Here is a 14090-nt window from a genome sequence, read left to right on the forward strand (position 1 = left end):
CTAAATTCTTCAGTGGTGACATGAAAAACAGCAGCCTCATCAGGAGGGTGGATGTTGATGCTCACAGCAGATTAGGATGCAGCTCGTTTTGAGACTGGTGTAGTCCCATGGGTCAGTCAACACCCTAGGTTATTCTTGCTGCCATTAACACCTTCCTTTTTGTTTAGCTCTGCTTTGCTGTCTTCACATAAATCTTCAATCTTTAAATTGGTCTCATGGTTCAAAATGCTTATCATATCTGTAATGTGTGTAGCTCTGATCCTGAGATTGACAGCAGGGACCTGTGGCCACTGGATCAGAATTGAAGTCCTCAAGTCATCAAGCACAGTTATGTGACCGTTGCTATTTGCAAGGGAGGGCAGGGGACATTCTGGTTTTCAGCTACCAGTTTCCATCAGGAGAAGGGCAGCTGTTCTGGTTCATGCCTTGTCTCCTCTGTAGAAACCACTCTTTCTTTGCCTATGTGTACTTTCTTGGGTCAATTCTGTGTAGATTACATACTCAGGTGACAGGTGAATGGGTAGAGACTCAGCTGGCAAGCCACCAGTGGGACCGGGGTGTGTGGTTTTGAGTCATGTGCTCAGAGCTTTAGCTGGAGCATAGTCATTCATAAGTTTGGGTGTTAAGGTTGTTGGGGAATAATGGCAATGTAAACACCTGCTGACCTCTGTTTGTCAGGGAGCTGAGGCAGGAGGATGGAGAGTTCAAAGCTACATAGCAAGACATTGTCTCAAAAACAAAACAAAAAATTAAAAATACCAAATAGTGAGTTTTTGTCACATAGGGTCTAGGGACCTTGGTACTGCCATCCCATACCTGGGCCCCATCACATTGCAGGTTAATGATCTTACCATAAAGAAAGATCAAATTGCTGGGCGTGGTGGTGCACGCCTTTAATCCCAGCACTCGGGAGGCAGAGACAGGCAGATTTCTGAGTTCGAGGCCAGCCTGGTCTACAAAGTGAGTTCCAGGACAGCCAGGGCTATACAAAGAAACCCTGTCTCGAAAAACCAAAAAAAAAAAAAAAAAAAAAATCAAATTGTAGGGAAAAAGTCCATTTCCTGGACTTCTCTGGTAGCTTCTTTAAACCATTGCCAGCTGTTTACTAGAATATCTTGACTGCATTTACCAAAATGTGGTAAATGGCCTCATGGCTGCCTGGAAAGCTTCCTGAAGTCTCTAGTTCAGAACAGGGACAGTGTAGCACTAGAAACTAGAAATGGTGTGACCTCAGGGCCCCATGGAGGAGTAATGTACTTACCTTACAAACATGAAGACCTGCATTTGATCCCTAGAGAAAGCCAAGCCTGGGCCATCCCGTTGCTGCCAAGCCCAGTGAACAAGCGAAACTCATGTGGTGGGAAATGAGAACTAGCTTCCTCAAACTGCCTCTGACCTCCATGCATGCTGTATAGCATAAATGTACCCTGCTCTGCCTTCCAAAATAAGTTAGTGTAAATTAAAAAAAAAAAAAATTAAAAAAAGGCAGGTAAAGTGTGTTAATCCCAGTGCTGGAGAGGCAGAGCAGAAAGATCCCTGTGGCTCATGAGCCAGACAGTCTAGCAATTCAGTGAGTTCTCGGTAAGTTCAGTGGGAGAGCCTGCCTCGGAAGCCAAGGTGGAAAAGGGATCAAGGAAGATACATCGATTCCTGGCCTCTACACACAGCAATGTGCGGACACAGAAATACATAGCTTGTGGCACAGTTGTGTATGTCAAAGAACAACATTGGTAGTGAATTCTCTCTTTCCATCTTGGGATGTGATTTAAGAATAAGGTTTATGTAGCAAGAGCTGAGCAGTCCCTACTTGCTGAGCAATCTCAGCCCTGTTTTTACAGTTACCAAAAAACAAACAAACAAACAAACAAACAAAAAACCCAAAAACCAAATGTATACTGACTGGCAGTTTGAATGAGATTGAGCCCCATTGGCTCAAATGTTTGCACACTTGGCTCCCAGTTGGTAGCACTATGTGGTTAGGGTTAGGAGGTATGGCCTTGCTGGAAGAAGGTACAAGACTTGAGGTTTTAAAAGCCACATGTGCCATTCCCAGTTTGTTCTCAAGTTTCATGCTTAGGGTTCAAGAATTGAGTTCTCAGCTGGTCTTGCCGCCAAGGTTGGTGCCTGTCCTGATTTCCTGATGTGATGAGGCACAAGGAAATAAGGGTCAGTCAATCTCTGAACATGCAAAATGGGATAGGAAAAGTTTACAAAGGTCTCAACTTTTATATACCATACAGGTGTGCTGGATAGTTTTATGTCAGCTTGACACAAGATGAAGTCACCTGAGAGGAGAAAACCTAAATTGAGAAAATGCCTCCTTAAAACGGGGCTGTGTGCAAGTCTGTGGGGCATTTTCTTACATAGTGATTGTTGGGGGAGGGCCTATTCCGTTATTGGTGGTGCCATCCCTGGGTTGGTGGTTCTGGGTTCTAAAAGAAAGCAAGCTATGCAAGCCATGGGAACAAGCTAGAAAGCAGCATCCCTCCATGTTCTCTGCATCAGTTCCCACCTCTAGGTTCCTGCTCTACTGGAGTTTCTGCCTTCATTGTCCCTCACCACCCCCCACCCCCCCAAACAGGGTTTCTCTGTACAGCTCTGACTGTCCTGGAATTTGCTCTGTAGACCAGACATCAGTCTGCCCCAGCCTCCTGAGTGCTGGGATTAAAGGCATGTGCCACCACTGCCCAGTGAGCCCTCACTGCTTTTAATGATGAACTGTTATATGGAACTGTGACTGAAAGAAACCCTTTCCGCCCCAAGTTGGTTTTTGTCATGGTGTTTCATCACAACAGTAGTTACCCTAATTAAGACAATAAGCAACTGACTGAAGCTAGGAACAGGAGAAGTGGCCCTCCCCAAGGAAGAGCACACCATTTGGTTGTCCAGTGCCAATGGGTCAGTCCTCAAAGCATGCATACAGGTAGCATTATTTGTACGCAAACAGGTTATATTTAGGAACACACACACATTTTTATGCATGCAATAATGATTAGTGAAAGAGGCCATGAATTTGAAGGAGAACAGGGATGGCCAAATGTACGGAGTGGCCATGCACGTGAGGCTGCTGACACAGGCAGCTGCACCTTCTGGTTTAGTGGAGTTAATGGATTTCATGCTTGTTGACATGTATGTGTGTGTGTGCTGTGTGCAGTGTGTACATGAAAACAGTGGGACTCACACTGAAGAACCCATGGCTCTTACCTGTTTTCCTCACAGCCCACTGTACAAAATAGCTTTAGTGTTGCTACAGTACAGAAGAAATAAAAGCTAAGACAGTACAATGACTTGGCCTGGTTTCTGGTTATAAAGCCTGTCTCTAAACCTGTCCTAGTGGGAGAGCAAAGCCCCAAGCATTTAGAGGACTTCTGAGAGTCCAGCCAGTCTGGAGATTAGTTTAGGTCCATCCTGATGCTTCTCAGCCATGGACCCAAAGAGGCCACTTGGCCTTGTTGTCTCCACCTAAACACAAGAAAGAGCATTGCTTGGGTTTATAGATGGCACACAGGACACACTAGTGTCACTGACATTACTGTATCTTCAGAGTTTTGGCCCCTGGAGGTTATGAGCCATGTTTAGCTTCTCTCAGTATACCCCAGGAGGATGAGATGAGGGATCAGCACTGATCATGTTTCTCTCCCACAGAGGTTCTATGTGGCTTCCTCAAGACAACTGAAGCGCCTGGAGTCTGTCAGCCGTTCCCCTGTGTACTCACACTTCAATGAGACCTTGCTGGGAGTCAGTGTCATCCGTGCTTTTGAGGAGCAGGAGCGCTTCATTCACCAGAGTGACCTGAAAGTAGATGAGAACCAGAAGGCCTACTACCCCAGCATTGTGGCCAACAGGTGGGTGTAGCGCTCAGTAGAGTAGAGGAAACTAGCTGAGTGCCTAGTCCCTCGGCTTCCATGGTGACACATGCCTGCAGAAGGATTACCATGAGTTTGAAGTGGCCTTGATTACTTAGCAAATTGCAGGCCAGCTAGGCTATAGAATGAGACCTTGTCTCCAAAATAAAGCAATCTAGGATCTGGAAAGATAGCTTGGTGGCTAAAATTGCTTACTGTGCAAGTATGAGAACCCATATTTGAGGTGCAGATGGGGGTGGTCTCAAGAGCTCAGTGCCCAACCTTGGAATAAGCACCTTGTTTCTTCTTCATGTTGAAGTTCATCTCTTGCCAAAGGACTAATTTTATTTATCATTATTTATTTATCATTATTATTGTTATTATTTTGTGGTTACTCTCAAAACCAGGGCTTTCTGCATGTCAGGCCAGTGATCCACCACTGAGCTCGGCCCCTGTCCCAAGATACTTATTTGCAAATAGCAGTGCCTTCTATAGTTTATGGCATCTTAGGAATCTCCAGGAAATTATTTTTTTATTTTAATGATTTCTTAAGAAAAAGTCAGTCTTCCTAAAGAAAAAAAAAATGAGGTTCCAGGATAAAGATTGTTTCTGGAGAATTTTATTTTAGTCCCTGGGCAAGCCAGACTCAGGAAGAGTTGTTGACTTCAAATCCCATGGGCCCTTGGTGTGCTCTTTTGCCTCCATCCAGTTCTCACATCCTGGATTCATAGTACCCACAAGGTCTTTCTCTAGAAGTGCTGCTCAGCTATCAGAAGGGCCCAGATCTGCCTATGAGCTTGAATCTAGGCACCTGGCTGTCTGATACATACCTATATATCTCCTTTATGTATCTCCATATAGGTGGCTTGCTGTGCGCCTTGAGTGTGTGGGCAACTGCATTGTGCTGTTTGCTGCCCTCTTTGCAGTCATCTCCCGGCACAGCCTCAGTGCTGGCTTGGTGGGCCTCTCTGTGTCTTACTCACTGCAGGTAAGTGGCTCTTTCTTCGGCTGAATGGTCTCCTCACGGCAACCCGATTTTGAGTTTCTGGACCTTGGCTTTGGGTACCTGCAGGGTGGGGAAAGGAGAGGGCTTTAATGGAGTTTAAAGGCATAGAGCCTGGTGCCAGCATGGGAATTCTGACACATGGCCTACAGTTTTTATCAATCAAAAGATTCTTGGTGACTTGATGCTTTCAAAACTATGAATTTCCCCCTGAGTACTGTGTTAGTTGCATCTTATGATGTTGGTGTTAGCGTAGAACTTAGCACAAGTCTCCTGATCCAGTCTCTGGAGCACTGGGGTTAATTATGGACATTAACCATCACATGGAAATCACCTGGTTCCAAAATATTTTTGTTTCCTGTATGGCTTCTCTGTCTACCTCTCCCTTCCCTGCCTTCCTTGTACAGGGTGCGCCACAGTGCACATGTGGCGGGCATAGAAGCCCTCTCAGCGTGGGCTCTCTTGCACATCACTGTTCTGGAGGTAGAACTCAGGGCACCTGCCCTGCTCAGCAAGTGATTTGCCCACAGAGTTGTCTCACAGGTCCTGAGTTCTTTCTGATAACTCGTGTGGACCATGTGTCACCTTGGAAGGTGTGATCCCTAAGAGGTACATAGTGTCCACTCTGGGTGATGGCTCTATGTGGCCTACTCATTTCTGTGTTTGTTTGAATGATATCATAATGCATAATTAATGAAAATGAAGCCACACTTCCCCTAAGAAGTGAGTTCATGGCTTTTTTCACTGGCAGATAACTGCATACTTGAACTGGCTGGTTCGAATGTCCTCGGAGATGGAGACCAACATTGTGGCAGTGGAGAGACTGAAGGAGTATTCTGAAACAGAGAAGGAGGTAAGACAGGACCTCAGCCTGGTCTCTTGGTTTTGACTTTTCAGACACCTCATGGATGTCCTCTACCTACTTGGAGGGTGAGCTAAGTGCCTTCCAGGACCTCTTGGGATTGATCTGTTTTAACTTGCTTAGAAATACCTTTGTTTTAGAGGAAGAAAATTGTCCACATGTCCTATTTTCTCCAAGATACCAAGTGTCCATATATGAGGTCCCAAGGTGCTGTCAGGGCCTGTGGCCTGTGTCACTTATTAAGTGACATCTCATGTCATTCTTTCCTTCAGTGATGTCACAGAGAAAGTCCTAATGCTGATTGTTGCTTGAGGCTCATGACCTTCTTATTAATGAAGATGGTTTCCTCACAACTGCCAAGTAAACTGCAACATCCTCTCTCACAGCCTTCAGCAGGCAACCTTTTCCTGCCAAAGCCTTCATAGGCAGCTCTTCCTGCCAAAACCTTCATAGACAACTCTTCTTGCCAAAGCTCTCTGCTATTTGCTCTGGAGGTTTACAGGGGCTCTTGTTATGGGGAATTAAACTGTAATTAAATTACATCTGTGTAGAAATTTTTCTCATACATTGAAGACTTAAGTAGAAATGTGATTAGGACTGTTGGAGGCTGGGGAGATGGTTCAGTGGGTAAATGTCTGAGGACTGAGTTTGGATCCCCAGAGTGTAGGATGGCAGCTTGCATTTGCTGATTCCTCTTATTCCTCTTGTGATCCAGGCTCCTTGGCAAATCCAGGAAACAGCTCCACCCAGCACCTGGCCCCATTCAGGCCGTGTAGAGTTCCGGGATTACTGCCTGAGGTATCGAGAAGACTTGGACTTGGTTCTCAAGCACATAAATGTCACCATTGAGGGTGGAGAAAAGGTGGGTGTGTACCGTCCCCCATCCTCACCCACTCATAGGCAATGGAGTAAAATAAAAGGTGGCTAGATGCCATCCTCCATTCCTGTTGTCTTAAGGTCTATCATGAATCCCCTTAAGCTGTTCACAGCTCCTCTATACAGCTGTGTCTAGATGATGTGCTACCTAGTGCCAAGAAAATGCTAGGAAAATAGCAGTACGTCGCTTAGGGATAAAAGCCTATGTATGGTATTACATGCAGATGCTAAACCTGTAAAAACAAACCAAACCAAGAAAAAAACAAACAAACAAAAAAAATCCAAAACCAAAACAACAACAGAAACCTAGTCATAGGCTCCATGACTAAAGGGACATCCCACCAAGCTTGATGGCTTGATTCTGAAGCTTGGTGGCCTGAATTTCATTCTCAGAATCCTGTTATCATTCACAGCTCATACTATGAGATTGAGGGACTTTTACTGGGTAGAATCATGGAAATAAAAGATGCTGAGTGTGTAAGTGTTTCTGCTTGGATGGGACAGTTTCCGGGACTCAGCAGCCCAGGAAACACACAGCTCTGAGAGGAAACCTCCTCAGTGGCAGGGCATCACGAGACATGGGGCCCAGGAACCTCAGAGCTCTGAGAGGGAGCCTCCTCAGCAGAGCATGGCCACTCCCAGGGGAAGGATCCCCAGCTGAGCCTAGGAGCTCAAGAGCCTCAGCCCTGCTCCTTCTCTTCATTGCTTCTTTTTTTTCTGGGCTTCTGTTGAGAGAGTCACACCAGGCAGAAAATCTCATGAATCAGATTAATTGAAGGGTCCAGGGTGTGGAGGGACAAATCCAAGGCTGTTGATCAAAGGGACAGTATTTAGATATTTATATAGGATTTCTGAGGGGGCGGAGCATCTCAGGGCAGACATTTCCCATTTCCAGAGTGAGGATTGGTGGGATTTCAAGTCCTGAGTGGGGGAGGATATATCAGGGAATTGTGAATTTCCTGCTCAGGGATTGATTTTTTTTTTTCACCCTCTTGCCCCCTGCGTTGGGACCATGGGTTAGGGTGGAAAGTCCTTCCTGGCTGCAGCCGGGTTTTGCTGAGGTACCGTCTCTGGGGGGCTGCTGGGGTGAGGGGTGCTGGAGAGGAGGTGTTGCTACTGTGGACAGCTCCTGCAGTGGTGTTTTACTAAAGATGTAGGCTGAGGCAGGAAAGAAGGTGTCTCCATCGTGAACAGTTCCTGAGGGGCAGTTCCTGCTGAGGTGGAAAAGGAGGTGCACCACCATGGAAAGCTTCTGTAGCTCCTGTGCCCTGTAGGCTGAGGAGACATTGTGGTGCTGCCATTTTGACAGGAACCGCCATTTTGGACAGCTTATGTGGGACATTTTACTGTGGTGACCCTTGGCTGGGGCAGGAAGGAGGGGCTTGCCGCAACTTTGATAGCTTTTGTGGCACAGTGATTTTTGTAATGTGCCGCTCAGGGACTACAGAATGTATTCAACAGGTGGCACCATGGACTGCTGAAGGACAAGGCCCATAAATCTGCAGATACGTTTTGGATAAACATTTACACGAACTATAAATACTAGAATGTCCATGATATTTCATATAATGGTCCCTTTGCTTTTCTTGGACAGTTAGAACGTGTAGAACATGTTCTACTCACAGACACCCTCCAGCTCATCCCAGTTTCTCCTATGTGGTTCACATGCCTGTGTGATCCCTTTAAGGCACTGCAGTTCGTAAACTCTAGAGTAGTAAGGGGAGGTTACCATCACTAGGGTGGGCGGACATAGGGACATAAGAAATTGTTGGGATTTTAGGACCTTCTTATGGTCCCAAGCTATTCCTGGAAGACATTCCAGACTATGACACATAGAATTTTCTCAGAAACTTGGTCAGGGATCACCCCAACCATTTGTATCGTGTCCATGTTGATTTGTTAAACTGTCCATCCACATGGATTAGAGTATTCTATTCCCGTGAGATAGTCTCTGAGTTTTTATGCGTTATGGGAATTCATGATTAGGATAACTGTTAGAGGGGGAGGGAGCCTATCTCAGGTTCTGATGTAAAATATAGAAAGAACTGTCACTGAAGATTGGGAATGTGAGTCATTGGCCAGTAACTGCAGTGCCCAGGTCATATCAAAGATGTTCAAGGGCTTTGCTGGGATCTGAGGGGTTATCATGGCTCAGTTCTAGCAGAGGAAAGAGGAAATGGGTGGGAAAGACCTCATTATTTTCTGACTATTGCAACTGAATTCAACTAAACATAATTCAACTAAAGATTCCTCTGTCTGCACCCCATCCCTTAGGGCGTTTTTCCTGACTTATAAAAAGACTTTAGCCTTTGGAAGCCTACAAAACAAAGGGCAGTTCTTTTCAACTGTTTGTTCAAAGTAGCTCTGAAGGTGGGTCCTGGAGAAGGATCAGCCAGATGACCTCACAGCTCTGACTCAGACACCTGCTGGGGGAAGACCGAGTCTACAGCATTCCTACCTCACCACAGCCCCTCTCTCTCCTGCAGGTGGGTATTGTAGGTCGTACGGGAGCTGGGAAATCATCTCTCACCCTGGGTTTGTTCCGGATCAATGAGTCTGCAGAAGGGGAGATCATCATTGATGGGGTCAACATCGCCAAGATCGGCCTGCACAACCTGCGCTTCAAGATCACCATCATTCCACAGGCGAGTGAGGCTGCTGGGTCCTGCACGCTGAAGCCACATGCTCTGCATCCATAGACTTAGCCAACTGGAGGTGGGGATGGTGTTTTTACATTCGTGTAGTTATTGAGAGGAGGGGAGCAGAACACATTTGAAGGTCAGAACCATCTGCAGGAGTTGTTTTTCTCCTTTTACATGTGGATTCTGAGAATCAAGTTCAGGCCGTCAGGCTTGGTGGGCTATGCCTGTAATCCTGGAGACCATGCCGTCAAGCTTGGTGGGATATGCCTGTAATCATGGAGACCGTGGCTAGGTTTTTTGCTTTTGTTTTTGTTTTTGCTTTTTCAGGTTTAGCGTCTGCATGTAATACCATTCGTAGATTTTCATCCCTAAATGAGGCACAGCTATTTTCCCAGCATTTTCTTGGTAGTATGTCATCTAGACATGGCTGTATACAGGAGCTGTGAGTAGGTTATGTAAGAATAACTCTACCATTCATACAAAGAACCAGAGCATCTGTGGGTTTTGGTAGTGGTAGGGGCTTGGTAAGCCACTGTCTCCTGCCAGTGTGCTAATCTCTGACTCGTCTGGAGCTAAGCCACAGATCGTTCTCTAAACGAATGCCTGTGGGTATCAGTTCCCTGGGCTTTGCTTAGCTTATGACTTTTCCTTAAGTTTCTCTGAGACTCTCCTCTGGAGGTGGGATTGAGTGTCTGATTCGTTCCTTTTCTGTTGCTCTGATGAAATAACACCACTAAAAGCAACAGAGGATTTGCATATTGAAACTTGGGAGAAATTTTGTAAAAATACTAATTTTAGTCTGGTTAACCCAGGGGTTTTCAGACATTTTCTGTTACAGAAATCCCACATAGTTCGTGCTTTGGAGGGACTCGGAAACCTCTTTCTGTTCTGGTGTCTAGAGCTCAGGCCTTGCATCTCTGAGCTTCCCTTGCTCAGGGTGGTCATCTGCTCTTAGTTACTTTTTTTTTTTTTAATCAAAATACCTAGTAGAATCAACCTCCTTGAAGAGAGGCTTATTTTGGTTCATAGTATCATAGGATTGCTGTCCTTCTTAGTGGGGAAAGCATGGTCACGCAGTAGGGTATGTGTGGTGATAGCTTCTCCGTGTCAAGAAACCAGGGAGTAGGGGCCCAGCCAGAATCAAAGCCAAGTGTAACCTTGAGAAGTTAGCAGCCTACTTGTTCCACCCAGGCTCCACCTCTTTGCATCCCAAAGTAACATCACCAACTGGGGAACAAGTGCTCAAAGCATCAGTGTGTGGGGAACCTCTCGATGTAAACTCTCATACGTGCCATGTGCTGTCCTTGCATAGGATCCTGTTTTGTTCTCGGGTTCCCTCCGCATGAACTTGGACCCTTTCAGTCAGTATTCTGATGAAGAAGTCTGGATGGCCCTGGAGCTTGCTCACCTAAAGGGCTTTGTGTCAGCTTTGCCTGACAAGCTGAACCATGAGTGTGCAGAAGGTGGAGAGAACCTGAGGTAAGGAGGCAAGCTTGAGCTGTGTGTGGGAAGATCCTACCCACTTGCCTTGGGCTAACTTCAGCTATCCATCATCAGGGAGACCAGCTCCCATCCTGCTTCAATGCTAGGGTGGTCAGCCAGTGGCTGTGTTGCTGATCTTGGCTGGGGCAGGGTTGGAGGGTGCAGCTGACAGTTGGCGGATCTACTTGTCCTCAGTGGGATCAATGCATGTGCTTTTTGTCCTCTAACAGACTAGCCCAAGCGTGTTGTCATGGTGACAGCAAATGTGTAAGAATGAACATTCTCAGTGTCCATTGCCGTGTCAAGCTCCTACTTGCCATTAGTTGGACAACATCCCATTGGCTAAGGCCAGGCACATAGCTGAGTCCAGCCATTGCTAAGGCCTCTGCAGCTCACTGAGATGGTGGATACTCAGCCCCCTTTGTTGTCTTTGTCACCCACACTGAACCGAGCCGATACTTTAAATATCACTTCTGAGCCTTTTGTTGGGAATGACCCTAAGCCTGTTTCCTGCTCACCAGGAAATAACCAGGTATAACATGATTGATTAGTAATAGCCATCATATGTATGGATATGGGGCATGGCCTTGTTCTTCTGCCAAAAGCCCACCCTGAGACTGTCTGCTAGCCTTCTCCCCCCGAAGCCTGGCTCAGCATCAGGGCAGTTTGAGCCACTCTCTCTGGGTTTTTTCTCCCTTCCTAGTGTGGGGCAGCGACAGCTTGTGTGCCTGGCCCGGGCTCTGCTGAGGAAGACAAAGATTCTAGTGTTGGACGAGGCTACCGCAGCTGTGGACCTAGAGACAGATAACCTTATCCAGTCCACCATCCGGACACAGTTTGAAGACTGTACTGTGCTCACGATTGCTCATCGGCTTAACACCATAATGGACTACACGCGGTGAGGTCCCCAGAGTGCCCTGTGGGCTTGCAGTGTTAATCCTGTATCCATCGATCCATCCATCCATCACCATCACTATGCTCAGGGGCAACCCCAATTGGTGTGACTCTTCTGTCATGGGAAAAACAGGTTATGAAACATATTTATATGCATGAGGTACCTGATTTGTGCTCCATATTACGCTGGACTCTGGGGTCCCCTGTCTAACAAGGCATAGGGGCCATATTAAGGACCAGAACATTTACTTAAGAGAGAAGGACAATGATCACAGCAACAAACACTGATTTCAGAGGGAGACATGTGCTAGATACAAGTGATAATGAGGAGGCAGGAAGGCAGGTACCAGGCTGAACCCTTTCCTCCAGCCCCTAGAGTTTATAATACTTCTTTCAACCCACAGACATCAGCTGCATCTCCTTGCATAATGGTAACATCTGTGTCCCTTCCCATACAGGGTGATTGTCCTGGACAAAGGAGAAGTTCGGGAGTGTGGTGCACCCTCTGAGCTCCTGCAGCAAAGAGGCATCTTCTACAGCATGGCCAAGGATGCTGGCTTGGTGTGAGCTGGTCTCTGGCATATCCAATGAGGACTGCAGGGCCAGGATCCCAGAGTCCAGGCATGAGCCAGCAACCCTGGAAACCTACGCTTCCCAGACAAAACCCAAAAATTTAAAACGAAACCAAACTAAAAGGAAGCAAAATACTTAGGCGTCTGTCACCATTTGGCTTCATCCTGGATCTGACCTTGAAGAAGCTGGAAGACAGATGCACCCCACTTCAGATACACGTCTGGCCTCTGGCACCCTGAAAGTTCACCCATGCTCCTGCCGTATCCCACGGCAAGTCCATGGGCAGCTAAACATACTAGTGACCAAACACAAGCCACACTGCCTCATGTCTCTTCAGCCACGTCTACGGATGCCAAGCCTTGTAGCCTCTCCTGGCCTTGCCAGCTCTCTGTCACCTATAGTCGTGTTGGTTACAGAAGAGTGCATCTTGCCTTCAGGTCTTGCAGTTGAAACATGGGAACCAAAATGAACAAAAAGGAGAGAAAGAAAACCCCTAAAAAGTTCCTGTCCTTGTTATGTCAGTGATGTCCCCTTCCTGCCATCTGGTCTTCATGCACGCTGACACTGTCCCCTGCGTTCAGCACAGCTTTCACAGGACCTGCTTAAGACACAGCCTTGTGAAGGGACCTAGGCAGACAGGCTTGGAACCCGGCCAGGCAACACTCCCTTCACAAGGACTTACACCTTGCCCCTGCTTTCTGTTTCTTCCTGTTCAAAGCTGGGGAGGGCTCACTCCTCACATAAGGTCTATGAATAGTTATAAGCAGCAAAAGTCAAGAGCAGAAGGGATGGTGCCCACGGGCAAGAATCTGGTATCAAAGACAGCCAGAGTTCCTTATAGGGCCAGAAGAGAACCATTCACAAATATCAGTGATTTCTCCCCCCTACTTATGAGCATCGTTTCGTGGAGAAGGATAGTCCCAAGAATTTGATGTCTGGGAGAAGGTACTAGATTCAGGGAGCAGCCATGCCCAGCTCTGCACTTGATCCTCAGTCTGAATACTTCAAAGTGGTCCTCTAGGTTGTGTGAGTTACAGACCAAAGAGAGACCCCCATGGTTAGCAAGAACTTGATGCCAGCCACAGTTCATACTTGCTTTGAATTTTGGCTCTAATGTCAGTCCCAGAGAAGCATCCTTTTTCTTTAGGTGGCAATATATGTATTTATTTTTTGTAAGTTAATACCATTCTTTCACTTTAAAGGGCCCAGATTTCTCCTGAGAGTCTTTTTGTAATGACACTGGAAACATGACTATTTGAAAATAATTTGCAGTAAAGAAAAATATTTCATTTCTTTCTAAACGACCATTTTATTTTTATTTTTTATTTTTTGGGCACAAAGGTCTCAACCTCTACTGTGGAAGAACCAGGCTAAGACAGCTATGATACCACTGTCATCAATAGTGGCAGGGCAGGACTGGAGAGGTGGCTCAGCAGTTAGTGCTTGTTCCTCTTACAGAGGGATAAGTCTCAGTTCCCAGCACCTGTGTTCAGTGTCTTACAGTTGCCTATATCTCTAGCTCCAAAGGGCCAGTGCCTCTTTTGGGCAAATTAAAAATAAGAAAGAGATGGGGGAGGGCAAAGGTAAGAGCTGCCTGGAGTCTGGCAGTGAGGCAGAATGGCAAAGTCCATAAATACCTGGGCTTGCGTCCTACTGTCGGTTTTTGGACATGTGACCCTGGACAAAGCTGTGTCACAAGTGTCCCAAATACTTCTTGGTAATAAGTGGGGCTGATCTGTACTGACACTGCTTATGATCTTGGGAAATGGGGCTAGTGAGATGGCTCAGTTGGTAAAGTGCTTGCCATCTGTGCAGGGGAACCTGCATTCCAATCCTCAACATAAAAGCCAGGTAATATATCCATACAAACCCCTGCACTGGGGAGGAAACGGGAGCAACGTTGGGGTTCTCTA

The 14090-nt window shown here is 46.5% G+C and overlaps 1 protein-coding gene across 3 annotated transcripts in view; it reads left to right on the forward strand.

The window, feature by feature from the left end:
* The window catches only part of Abcc1 (ATP-binding cassette, sub-family C (CFTR/MRP), member 1), a 113426-nt gene extending 99945 nt beyond the window's left edge, over positions 1-13481 (forward strand). Inside the window, exons 24-31 of one of the 3 annotated variants that reach the window (XM_006521839.4) lie at positions 3646-3845; positions 4707-4833; positions 5600-5701; positions 6426-6572; positions 9073-9231; positions 10541-10707; positions 11414-11608; positions 12063-13473. In XM_006521839.4, the coding sequence (XP_006521902.2) occupies positions 3646-3845; positions 4707-4833; positions 5600-5701; positions 6426-6572; positions 9073-9231; positions 10541-10707; positions 11414-11608; positions 12063-12171 (1206 nt within the window). In that variant the 3' untranslated portion in view covers positions 12172-13473. Of the gene's footprint in view, positions 1-3645; positions 3846-4706; positions 4834-5599; positions 5702-6425; positions 6573-9072; positions 9232-10540; positions 10708-11413; positions 11609-12062 lie in introns of those variants that run through there. The other 2 variants (NM_008576.3, XR_003951767.1) reach the window with 2 other exon arrangements.
* The last annotated feature ends 609 nt before the right edge of the window (positions 13482-14090 follow it).

The sequence above is a fragment of the Mus musculus genome, chromosome 16 (assembly GCF_000001635.26).
Source record: "Mus musculus strain C57BL/6J chromosome 16, GRCm38.p6 C57BL/6J".
Taxonomy (NCBI): Eukaryota; Metazoa; Chordata; class Mammalia; order Rodentia; family Muridae; genus Mus; species Mus musculus.